Source organism: Muntiacus reevesi, chromosome 13, assembly GCF_963930625.1.
Source record: "Muntiacus reevesi chromosome 13, mMunRee1.1, whole genome shotgun sequence".
In the NCBI taxonomy this organism is placed as follows: domain Eukaryota; kingdom Metazoa; phylum Chordata; class Mammalia; order Artiodactyla; family Cervidae; genus Muntiacus; species Muntiacus reevesi.
This window is the reverse complement of record NC_089261.1, coordinates 11150550-11163821: the sequence shown is the minus strand read 5'-3', so window position 1 is coordinate 11163821 and position 13272 is coordinate 11150550. Positions and strand designations below refer to the sequence as shown.

At 44.0% G+C, this 13272-nt stretch overlaps 1 protein-coding gene across 2 annotated transcripts in view; it reads left to right on the top strand.

Annotated features, from left to right (window-relative positions):
• Positions 1–2004: 2004 nt before the first annotated feature.
• BICDL1 (BICD family like cargo adaptor 1) overlaps positions 2005–13272 on the top strand; it is a 79484-nt gene continuing 68216 nt past the window's right edge. Inside the window, exons 1-2 of one of the 2 annotated variants that reach the window (XM_065903719.1) lie at positions 2005–2588; positions 8236–8451. In XM_065903719.1, the coding sequence (XP_065759791.1) occupies positions 2151–2588; positions 8236–8451 (654 nt within the window). In that variant the 5' untranslated portion in view covers positions 2005–2150. The remainder of the gene's footprint in view (positions 2589–8235; positions 8452–13272) is intronic. The other variant, XM_065903721.1, reaches the window with a different exon arrangement.

Here is a 13272-nt window from a genome sequence, read left to right as displayed (position 1 = left end):
AAAAAGAAAAAAAAGTGCTAGAACAATGCATTGTTGGAATGATACCACCGTCAACTTTCAAAACTTGGTTCTAAGATGTGTGAACCCCTCTATTGTCTGTCTCCTTCTCAATCAACTAGAGAACAGAGTCATCCCCGAATCTCAGGACCTTCAGGATTCACACCTTCAGTTGGAAGGTAGAAAGTGATGTATGTACCTGACTTTTGTTTAGGCTTTGACTTTAATAAGGAGAAAAAGCCATGAGGAACCATTTGACTCATTTCAGCCAATTGGTGCCCTGAAATATTCCATCTCACTGTGATGAAAAGGATCATACTGTGATCTAACTCAAAAGTGGATTGTTGTCCATAAGAAAGGGGAAAGAACAAGGACAAATTCTAGCCTCAGATGGGGTTGTTTCTGAAAACAGGAGACAGAGCATCACCAATGAGGTCAAAGCAAGAACTGACTGGAATCACCCATTAGGCTCTTCAGTCCTTGATTTGATCATTGCAGGAAGCTTTCCTGACAGAACCGTGGATACTGACCAAGGCCATCTTGGTCACAAATGACTACTTACCTTCCTCAAGACTTGTATGTGAGGAAAGTAAAGAATAATGGTATATGCGTGAACCCTGGAGTCAGCCTGCCTAGATCTGATTCTATATCTCTCAGGGCCTCAGTTTCCTTCTCTGTAAAATGAGAAGAGTGACAGTGCTGACTTTTAAGATTCTTGTGAGGATTATCGAAGATAATGCGTATAAAGCACAAGACATGGCACACAGTAAGTGGCTAATAAACAGAAGTTATTAGGGAGGGTCTTTGCTTCACATGCCCATTTGTGAGCTTTTTTCCCCCGTTATTTCTCAACAGCACCCCTTTCTTTCGGGACTGCTGATCTCTGAGGCTTCTAGTTCCTTATATCCCTGAGTCATCATCACTGAGATGCTGGCTTTCTGAACTCGTCCCTTCTACTGCTTTCTAGGGCTCCCTCTCCTGACTGCTTAGCTCTCGCGGGGGCTCAGACCACAGTCCGTGGCTGCAAGTCTCCGTCGAGCTTGGCCACCCGTCTTGGAGAAACGTCCTCAGTCCCCTTTGGAGACCTACCACCTAAGACTGAGACCCATCGCACCCAGAGACGCTCCCCAGTCGGGAATCCCGAGAGAGGTCGAGGGCGGGGCCCGGCCTCTAGGTGAGAACGAGGCTGGGGGCGGGGCCGTGCTCCGAGGTGCGCGCGAGGCCACACCCCGAGGTGAGCGTGCAGGGGGCGGAGCCACACCGCGAGGTGGACGCGAGGCCGGGGGCGTGGCCACGCCGAGGAGCCGCCCGGACCGTTAGGGATGAGCCGGCCGTCTCCGCGGGCTGCGCATGCAGCCTCCCCCGGGCGTGAGGCAGCGCAGGGGTTAAGGCTGCCGGCGCCACCTGGGCGCCGCTGAGGAGACCCACGAACCGACGAATCGCGCGCGGGCGCGGCGAACAGGTGCCCGTGCGCGTCAGGCGCCGGCAAGGGGCGGGGAGAGGGGGCGCGGCCGGAAGCCCGGGGCGGGGCGCGGCGCGGCTGGCCCGGTGGAACGGGAGGGAGCTGAGGCAGGCAGGAAGGAGCTCGCCCGGCCGCGCGGCGCGCGATGTGGAGCCGCCGCCTCGGCGCCTGCAGCAGCCGCCGTCGCCGCCGCTGCTGCTGCTGGGGCTGCCGCCGAGCCGAAGGACATGGAGCGCGGCTGCAGAGAGCGGCCGCCGGCAGCAGCAGCGAGCGTCACAGCGACAGCGGAGCGCAGCCCGCCCCGTGAGGCGCTGCCCGGCCGGCGGCGGCAGCGGGAGCAGCAGCAACAGGGTGGCTGAAAACCCGGCGGCGGCTTTCCTCCCCGCAACCTCCCCTCCCGCTACGCGTCCCTGCAGTCTTCCCTCCCTCAGCCTTCCCTTTGCCACCCCCCCTCCTCCTCCTCCCCGGCGCGCGCCGAGCAGCTGAGCCCGGGGGCGGGGGGAGGGGGCGCGTGCCGCCGGCGCGGGGGAGGGGCGGGCCGGCGCGCGCCGCGCCCAGGGCTCGCGGAGACCCGAGGGGCGCGTGCCGCGGCGTGAGGCGAGGCGCGGGGCGGCGCGGCGGGGCCCCTCCCCCCTGCAGCCTGGCGCGCGCCGGCCGGGCCGCACCGCTGCGGGCTCGGCGCGCGCGGGCCATGTCCGCCTTCTGCCTGGGCTTGGCCGGCCGCGCTTCAGCACCCGCCGAGCCGGACAGCGCCTGCTGCATGGAGCTGCCCGCCGCGGCCGCGGACGCAGTCGGGAATCCAGCCGCCGCCACCGCCGCTGCCCTCATCTCCTTCCCCGGGGGCCCCGGGGAGTTGGAACTGGCGTTAGAGGAGGAGCTGGCGCTGCTGGCGGCTGGGGAACGGCCGTCCGAGCCCGGGGAGCATCCTCAGGCCGAGCCCGGGCCTCCAGCCGAGGCGGCCGGACTGCAGCCGCCGCCCGCCCAGGATCCCGAGCTGCTGTCAGTGATCCGGCAGAAGGAGAAGGATCTGGTTTTGGCGGCCCGACTGGGCAAGGCATTGCTCGAGAGAAATCAGGACATGAGCCGGCAGTACGAACAGATGCACAAGGAACTAACAGATAAGCTGGAGGTGAGGACGTCCCTCCTGGGATAGGTGGGAAGCGGGGGTGGGGGGAGCCCAGGTACCCGCCCGCCGGCCCTGGGTAGCTTCGGGAGCCAGGCACTCACCCACCTCACCCCACTCCTTTCTTGCTTATCCTGTCTTAACAGAAAACCACCTGGGAGGTGGGTAGCATGGAGGGTTTGGGGTTATCAGACGAGTGTATTCTTTGAACCCACCTGGCTTTCCTACCCTTCTCACAGCAAATGGGTCCATGCATGGCCCCAAACGCTGTGGGCCGTTCTACATATGTACTGTACACAGCATCTAAAATAGAGGTTACAGTATGACTAATTTATACAGCACTGGGGTGATGTCTGCACACAGAGGAATTACAGAGTCGGGTAGCATTTAAAATATGCCTCAGGTTTTCAGAGAGGTAGTTAATCGCTAATCAGGGTGTTAGCTTAAAGCTTTTTAGCTTTGGCGTTAAGGGCTTCCACATGCCCTTGTCTTAACTTCCCCTCAGCTCAGAATGGTGGGAAACAAGTGCCCCTAAAGGAGCTTTATATAGCCTTCAAATACTCACGGTTTGGGAAATATGGTTCCACTGCAGAAATCAGGTGAGCCTGGGCTCAACATGTGACAGTTGGTTGTGATTTGATTTGGACTTCAGTATATTTAAACAGTACTTTTGTTTCTTTCCTGGGTCTCACACATGCAGTTAGATGGCCAAACGCAACTTGTGAGAACCATATAACTTTAACCATTGTTATAAATAACCCTTAAAATATCTGTAAGATTTCTCCCAACTCTCTGGACCAAAGTCTTTTGCTTCTGTTTTCTTACCCTTAACTAGAGAAAAGGGCCTTGAAACTGATACAAGTGGCCACCACTTCTAAAAAAATTTTTAGAGTCTTTTTTTCTTAAGTGAAGATTGGGAGGTGCATCTGTGGCAGTGGTGTTGAGCTTATCTTTTTCTGTCTATGCATTTAATATTGTCTCCCAGTTTGGTGGCAATGAGTTCTTTTTATTCTTGTTACAAGAGAATAGTACAGCCCTGAATAAAGTTTGAAATTGACCGTTGTCTGGTTCCATATCACTGCTACTGGTCAAATGGTCAGAGTGTAGATTCAGAAACTTTTCGAGTAAGTATGTCTGTAGTCCAGCGACATATCAAAAATAAGTAAGAGAGGAAAAAAAGGAAACCAGTGAGCGCCCTGTAGTTAAGTTGGCCTGTTAACTAGGTCTGCCAGTCGATGAGCTCCTGAGATACCTCTCTGAAAAGTGGTTTGTGAAACCTACATATAGATTGCCAAAAAGCAACCCAGTGAATTGAATTGTTTGATTTCCACTTGAAGTAGATGTCTCAGACTAAAAGGGTGTCTTTTTTTGAAAAAGAGATTAGATTACAGACTCTAAATAGAAGTACTACTGCAGACATGTATGCTTGTGATTTGAAATCCCTTCAGTGAGAGACTTGATTAAAGAGACAGCTATCTTGAAAGGAACATAATATCAGTTGGTTTCATGAGTGATAGTTTTCAAGGGTAATCCTGAATATGTAGTTAAGCACATCCTGGGTTCCACTTGGAACCTTTATACATGTCTTCACCAAAGGAAAAAGATTTTCAAATTCTATAACAAGAAAGGTCATATTGTAGAAGAATAAATTACATTTTACTTTTTGCTATTGAGTTGATAGACAACATTAAAATAGTTTAAAACTCTTACTAACGTATTTTTAAAAATCTTCACTCCTCTCAGGTCAGCACATGAACTCAAGTGTTAAAGGTTTATTTTAAATTTCTGAGTGTTGGTTGCACAACAGTATGAATGGACTTAGGGCTACTGAACTAACAGTACACTTAAAAATGGATAAGGTGATAAATTTTATGTTATGTATGCTATGATCTAAGGCACTAACTTAAATTTATACACTTTTTTCTTCAGAGATTTAATCTTTATTTATTTTTTTAAAAATAAGTTTTTAAAGTTCAGGATTCTCTTTTTTCCCCCATTCCAGGTGAGAGTGAATTCTCTCTTAATGCAGAGGTAGTCTCTTCCCTAGGTTACATTTTCTTCCCTCTTCCCTAGGCCAATTCTAATGGTTCTAGCACTACTTTTTAAAATTTTTTTAAGAGGCAAAACAAATATGGTGGGACTTCCCTGGTGGCCCAGTGGTTAAGAATCTGTCTGCCAATGCAGGGGTCCAGGTTTGATCCCTGGTTGGGGAAGTTCCACATCATGTTCAATATGGGCACCCCCCCCCTCAAAAAAAAGAAATGTTCTTGTTAAACTTTTCTGTTAAAAAAAGTAAGGTGAAAATGATTACATAATTGGGTAGTAGATTTAGGTAAGCAAATGCAGGAGTCCTTATTTGCATTCAGTGCTTGATCCACTTAAATAGTATTTTTTTCCTTTGTATTGTTCAAGAACTGTATCCTGGACTTAGGAGATTAATATGCTTTTTTGGTTCGTGGCAGAAGTCCATTTCCGTAACAACCAATTTTAGGTGAGCTAATGATACTTCTTCAGAGTTTTAAATAAACTGTTTTTAGAATGGTTTTAGATTTACAGAAAAATTGGAAAGATAGGACAGAGTTTCCATATGCCCTGCCCCAGTACTTGCCATAATTAGTAAACCAATACTAATACATTATTAGTAGCTATGAGGCTATTTTGGTGGCTCAGATGGTAAAGACTCTGCCAACAACGCAGGAAACCTGGGTTCCATCCCTGGGTCGGGAAGATCCCCTGGAGAAGGGAATGGCTATCCATTCTTGCCTGGAGATTTCCATGGACACAGGAGCCTGGCAGGTACAGTCCCTGAGCTTCCAAAGAGTCCAAAACGACTGAGCGACTAACACTTTAACTTTTTCATTTAGTTTAATTAGATTTCTTTGGGCTTCTCTTGTGGCTCAGCTGGTAAAGAATCTGCCTGCCATGTGGGAGACCTGGGTTTGATCCCTGGATTGGGAAGATCCCCTGGAGAAGGGAAAGGCTACCCACTCCAGTATTCTGGCCTAGAGAATTCCATGAACTGTATAGTCCATGGGGTCGCAAAGAGTCAGACATGACTGAGCATGTAGATTTTTTTAGCCTTTGCCAAATGTCTTGTTCTGTTTCATGATACCCTTACATTTAGTTTCTGTATCTTCTTAGTCTCTTTTTGTCTGTTTCAGTTTCTTAGACTTCTCTTGTTTTTGATGACCTTGACAGTTTTGACATTAGCTTTTTTCTTATTGAGGTATAATTGACATACAGCATTATGTTAGTTTCAGGTGTAGATATTACCTTTTAAAATACAATTTAACCCCAAGAAGCAGGAAATAGCATGGACAGAGCCTGACCGATACACTTTCTGATATTCTTCCTAGAGATTTGATATTAATTTAGCACTTCACTGAAAATGTAATTCTAGGAGAAACCTTTCTTTTCTCAGAATAGACAGAAGGCTAAGTTCTGTATGTTCATTAATAGGAAAGTCTTGATTTTTTTCCCCAGAGTGTTGGGAAACCTGAATTAGGAAGAAATGTAAGGACAGAATAGATTGATCAGCACCACTTGTCCTCAACCCTGCCTCACTCCCTGCACGTGGATTAGATTGTTTTAGTCGCTTAGTTGGGCTGTTCACTAACAGCTGTTTGCTGAATATTTTTAAGTCTCTCTGTTCTTTTAGAACACAAGCCTAATTTATCTGGCCTCTCAGTAATACTGTGATTACTGAGTTCTTGCTGTTGCCTTCTGCTCAGTCTTTTCCATTTTTGAAAAACTCAATAAATCCAAGTATCACAATTTTAGAATTGTAATTACCATTTACTTCTGCATCTCATCTTTCTGAAGTTTGTATAGTGACTAAAACATCCTCATTTTTGGAAGTTTAGCAAAATGAGGGAAGCACAGAACAGAAAATTTTCATGCTGAGAAGTACAAGTCCCTCCCTTGAGAGAGAAATCTTTTTTTAGGCACATCTCAGATGTGAAATAATGAGACTGATTTTCTTGTATAACTATACATGGCCTCTTAAGACTTTCCAAAAGAGGCATCCTAAAAAACATATGAAAGGTGAGAACTTGGATAGAATAAGAGTGTAGATTCACAAGGTGAAAAGATGTCTGAGTACGTTGAAGGAAAAGATGCAAATGCCCATCTTAGCTTGTTGAAACAATCTCAGTGCTTGATAGTCAGCCTTTAGTGCATCAGAATTTCCAATAGAACCTAAATAGATGAATGGGTAGACAGACAGATGCCTTCCTAGGCCTCATCCCATTCTTTACTGAATCACAGTCTGAAATCAGTGTTTAGGTGGATATATTTTGAACAATTATACCAGAGATTTTCTGACAGCAAAAGCTGAGGACCATTGCTTTACTTCTCATATGCATCTCTTATACTCTGAGGTATTTACTTGGTTTTTTTTGTACTTGGTATGCTTTTTTTTTTGTTTATTTTTTAAATCTATTTGTTTATTTGGCTGCATCGGGCCTGAGTTGCAGCAGGTGGGGTCCTGTGTTGTGTTGTGGACTCTCTAGTTGTGGCAGGTGGGCTCTTAGTTGTGGGACAGGTTAGTTAGGGTGTCACGGAGGCTTGCTCCACTCTGAGGCATGTGGGATCTTAGTTTCTGGACCAGGGATTGAACCCACATCCACCTGTATTGCAAGGTGGATTCTTAACCACTGGACCACCAGTGAAGTCCTCATCCTATGCTTTTTAAGTAGAAAAACATACTTGACTCTGAGAAGAGGCATTCGTATTTATCTTACAGAAACAAAAAGATGTTCTTATTTCCTTCAATCCAAAAAGAATTCTTTTCTGTTGTTGCTCCTTCAAACCATCTGTACTTTTCCTGTATACCATTTGTCACAGTGTACAACATAATACTTTTATCAACCTCTCACTAGAGTGGAAACTCCATAAAGGGAAAGACCAAGTCTCTTTTGCTCAACATTATTTCAATGGCTAACCTATAACAGGTACTCAAGAATGAATGAATCAGAAATAAATATGCAAGGATCATAGGCTATAATTTAATAAATGTAGGCCTGAACTTGCCTTGATGATTTTGAAATGCAGTGCTTTATATAGCAGCAAATGTTTATTGAGTTGTGATTTAGAACATTAAACAGTCAAGTGAGGGAGACCCCAACCCCAGCTCTCCCATTTGCTAGAACAGACCTTAAGCTGGTTGCAGAATCTCTTCTGTTGCTTCATTTTAAGAAGAGGTAGTTGATCTGGAGGATTTCTGAAGTCCTTTCTGCTCTGAAAATTCTAAGTGCCTGGTATTATGCCAAGCATAACAGATGACAGCAAAAAAAGGTTTCTTAAGGGCTTGTTTTAAGTTGCTTAAATGTATATTTCACTGATTAATAGATGACTTACTAAATTTCAGGTGAGTTCCTAAGTCTAGAACCCCCATGCCCAAGGACAGGAATAAACATAATAACATTAAGTATTTCAGTAGGAATGGGGTTCTCTTTGTGAAGTTAGCCTTCCTTACTCTGGCAGAAAGGGATATTTTTGCAGCTGTGAAATGCGCAACTTGTCCTATGGGGCAGAGTGTTTTGTTGTGCTGACTGACTAGGAAAAGGAAAAGTTAGAAGTGTATGAAAAAAGAAAAAAAATGAACGACTCTGTAATTTTTGACAGTTTAAAAATCCTCTTCATTTTCACCCAGCACTTAGAACAAGAGAAACACGAACTAAGAAGACGATTTGAGAACCGAGAAGGCGAGTGGGAAGGGCGTGTGTCTGAGCTGGAGAGTGATGTGAAGCAGCTTCAGGATGAGTTGGAGAGGCAGCAGGTTCATCTACGGGAAGCAGATCGAGAGAAAACACGGGCCGTCCAGGAGTTATCAGAACAGAACCAAAGGTTATTGGACCAACTCAGCAGGGTGAGTCATGAGTTAAGAACTTATGATATTAGAAAAAAAGAATTTATGGTATAAAACACTAAAAGTTAAAACAGAGCTTCTGTTTGATGTCAACATATATATGGTAAGAGTAGTTCTCGTTTTTGTTGCCTTTGGTATTGATACCAGTAACTGAAGTGTTTTTCACCTCTAAGAATTTCAACTGTGGTGAACTAGGCGTTAGGAGCAAAGACCCTTGCTAGTTACTGGCTAACTATGAGCTTTTGGCAATCATTTAACTTGGGAGTCTTCTCATTTTTAAAATCTAAGAGTTTGCTTAATGATTCGATGTTCCTTATAGCGCTACAAGTCTGTGATTCTTTTACCTAGAGAAAGCCTGTCACTGGTAAAATTATGTTAATGCATTTAGTTCAGCTATTAAGTGGTGCCATCTTTTTTAAAAAAAATAAATTTGCCGTTTTTTTCTTTTTTTTTTAATTAATTAATTTATTTTTGGCTTCCCTGGGTCTTAGTTGCTGTGCTTGGACTTTCTGTAGTTTCAGTGAGCAGGGGCTAGTCTCTGGCTGCAGCGTGCAGGTTTCTCTTGTTGTGGAGCGTGGGCTCTAGGTGCGCAGGCTTCAGTAGTTGCGACCCATGGGCTCAGTAGTCATGACATTCGGGCTTAGTTGCTCCATGGCATGTGTGATCTTCTGGACCAGGGATTGAACCCATGTACTCTGAATTGGCAGGTGGATTCTTAACCACTGGACCACCAGGGAAGTCCAAATGGTGCCATCTTTAAACTGAAAGCTTACGGAAAATTTCTAGAGCAAATGATTTTCATTGTGAATGCACATTTCTTATTGTTTAAATATGAAAGGAGGTATGTGTAGCTGTATATATAAAATGTGTTCTCTTTATTTCCTCATTAAATAGAAGTTCTTTATTTGTACCTTTATAGTGTGGTATCATAGAAGTATTAATTAACCAAAGTCAAGATTGTGAAATCAATGCAAAGAAGGAGTATGAGAGCTGAGTAGGTGAAAATCTAACTTAAATATGAGCACACCTTTTAACAAATGCAGCAATGTTGTTAATGCCCTGGTCTCTAAAGCCACTTACTTTTGAAAATTAGGAGCTGGATTTACTTTTATACCTCGTGCCTTCTTATGTATTGAAAATAAAACGAGTTGTTACTTGTATTAGAGGAAAAAAGAACTACTCTGATCGCATCCCTAAGCACAGATGTTCTCAGGAGAAATCTGTCTTTATCCATGCCCTTGTCCAAATGGTTAGTGTTTGGTGCTTGGGTCTCTGGGAAAGGCTCAGCTAGAGCAGCGTGTGGAGTTACTTCATAGGTTGTGTCTTGGTTGCTTCTCACGGGCACCTTGTGCTGTGCTTAGTCGCTCAGTCGTGTCCGACTCTTCGAAACCCCGTGGGCTGTAGCCCACCAGGCTCCTCTGTCCATGGGGATTCTCCAGGCAAGAACACTGGAGTATTGTGGGAGCAATACTGGAAGGTTGCTGTGCCCTCCTCTAGGGGCACGGGGACCCTGAGACTGGTCCAAACCTCATGCCTCACCAGGAAGTCCAAAGTAGATGCTACCAGCAGAGAAAGGGAGAGGAAGGAGGAGAGGTGGAGCCAAGGGTGCCGGCGGGTGGAGGGGGCAGGGGGAGACCCAAGGAGAGAGATGCCAAAAACTTGGGAAAGAGCTAGTCACAGGAGCTCTCAGGATGTATGTGAAGGTGAGAATTCAGGTGGCGGTGGAGCTGCCTGCACGTTTCTCGCTAGGGAATCAGATCACCATTTGATTGGCTGGAAAGGAAGGGCCGGACAGTTCTTCAGGAAGTCATTACAGGGCCAGCTCAGGAGCCTTTCAGAGTCAGTTCTAAAACCTTTTTCAGCAACTGGGAAGGGAATCTCTATCCTTTTAAGATTTTATAGGTTTTTGAGCCTTCATCCATCATTCATGAAAAATTTTTTTTTAATTATTGATTTGTGGCTGTGCTGGGTCTTCGTTGCTGCATGGGCTTTCTCTGGTTGCGGCGAGCAGGGGCTACTCTAGTTGCAGTGCTCGGGCTTCTCATTGTGGTGGTTTCTCTTGTTGCGGAGCCTGGGCTCTAGGACTTGCAGACTGTAGTCGTTATGGCGTGAGGACTTGGTTGTTCTGCAGCATGTGTGATCTTAGTTCTTGGACCAGGAATTGAACTGGTGTTCCCAGCATTGGCTGGGACCCCTGGACAACCAGGGAAGTCCTCTCATTAAAGATTGACTAGGTCGACCTGGCCAGATTGATTTATTTGTTCAAAAACATTTAATACTTATTCTGAATTAATGTTTCTTATGGGGACTTATGAAAGGGATACAACAAACCAGAACAGTTTAAGAGGAAATTATTTCTTGGGAGCTGAGTTCATGTTACAAAGTGACATGAGCAGAAGCCGCCTCAACTCTGCTTTTTGATCCGGTGAAAGATAGGTGGTGGGAGAAAGCAAGTTTTAACATGACATAGGGAGAGCCCGGAACTTAGAATTCAGAAGCACGTTGAATCTTGACTCTGCTTCTTTACCGAGTGACCTTGTTTATGACTCCCTCTCCTTATCTTTGAAATGGGGGTAAAAAGTTGTACCTAATGCGAGTACTGTTGAAATCGAAATGAGATAATGTGTTTATGTTAAGCAGAATATGAAGTTAAGAATTTGTTTCAGTGTTGATGGTTATTTTACTAAGGTAGTACTTTTATAGTTGAGGTTCCTCTGCCTAATTTTTCTGTAGACAATTCTGATAAGTGGTTCCCAGAAGAATATGGGAGGATAACATTTCCACTAGATCTAGATTCTTGTTATCTTCTCTGGCCTTGAATGTAGGCCCTTGGTGAGTTTTGTGGCTTTTTTCCTTTCTCTCTTTAAGCAGGCCAAGCCCCTTGGGTTTCCATCAGCAGCCAGTTTAGATTTTATTATCATTTTATTAACTGAGTATTCAGGAACTAGAGGAGTGGAGTACTTTGAAGTGAATTAAGATTCTCTTAGGACAAGTTAACAACCAGAAAAAGGAGTAGAAGGCCGTGCTTTTCTTACAGAGTAAATAATGTGTTTTTATAAGCATGAAATGTATGATATCTAAAATGTGTTGATATTTCCGTGATGCTTTTGTCCAGACTATTTTTTTAATTGAAGTATAGATGATTTATTTCTCCAAAGTATTTTTTTTTGTCCAAAGTATTTTTAAATGTATTTCCTTTGCTGCTATGGCCTCCATGTTTTTTTTTTTTTTTAATGTTTATTTGTTGAGATAGGATTCATATACCATATTTGCTTTTTAACAGTGTACAGTTTCACCATCACCACTATCTAATTATAGAACATCTCACACCTCTCAAAAAAGGAAGCTTGTGCCGATTAGCAGTCATTCCTTGTTCCTCCTAACCCCCATCCCACACCCTGACACCTGAAAACCATTAATCTACTTTTTATCTCGATGGATTTGTCTATTCTAGACATTTCTTGTAAATAGAATCATACATATGTGACCTTCTGTGGCTGACTTCTTTCCCTTAGTATAATGTTTTCAAGGTATACCCACATTGTAGCATATATCAAAACCTCATTTTTATGACTGAAGAATATTCCATTGCATGGATGCAACACATTTTGTTTATTGATTCATTAATAAATGGACATTTGGGTTGTTTCCACTTTTTGGCTCTTATAAATAAGGCTGCCATAAACATTCATATTCAGGTGTTTGTATGACCAAGATTCTTTTCAGCTCTATAAATAGAATGCTATGATATATATCTCTTAAGCGTTTGGATCCATGTTATGATGATGGAAAGGATGGGAACTGTCCTAATTTTATAGCTGAGAAAAACTGGAGGGACCAAAAGATATGTGACTTATTTAAGGCTCTTCCAGTTCAAGACTGATGAGGGTTCCTTTGCCTCAGTTTCAAATTTCTGAGGTAGCAATCAAGGTCACAGGCTTTGGAGCCCAGACAGCCCTGAGACCAGACACCAGCTATGCTATTTGTTAGCTGGGTGAGTACAGGAAACTTTTTCCACTCTTTAAAATCTTAATTTCGTCCTCTGTATAATGGAAACAATAGTATTATTACTATTATCTGATGTTATGAGGACTGAATGAGTTAATATATGCAAACTCTAACTATGATGTCTAGCATACAGTGAGTGCTCCATAAATGGTAACCATCATATCCTCATCATGAAGATGAGATTTCCGCATCTAGTCCAATGTTGATTCTCTAATTTGAGAGGATGGAAGAATCTGAAGTGTCCCCAGCACTTATCAGCATGTAAAACTGTTTTGTCTAGAAGTCAAATCTCTTTTCAAAAATATTTGTGTAAAATTGAAATGTTGTAAAGTGATTGGCCTCCAACTAATAAAATAATATTTAAAAAAAAAAAAAAAAATATTTGTGTAAAATTGACCCTACTGGGAGTTGAGTTAGGTTTATCCTGTAGCACCTAGTATCGACATTGCTGCATATATCCTGAGGATACCTTTGTTGTTGTTCAGTCACTAAGTCATGTCTGACTCTTTGTGACCCTCTCATGGACTGTAGCCCACCAGGCTCCTCTGTCATAGGATTTCCCAGGCAAAAATACTGGAGTGGGTTGCCATTCCTTCTCCAGGCGATCTTCCCATTCCAGAGATTGAACCTGTGTCTCCTGCATTGCAGGTGGGTACTTTACCATTGAGCCACCTGGGAAGCCTTTGTTTCTTCTTTGTAGAAATGTCTATTTATGTCTGCTCTCCATTTTTCAGTTGGGTTGTTTTTTTGTTGTTGTTGAGTTGTATAAGCTATTTGCATATTTTGGAAATTAAGCCCCTATTGGTCACATCA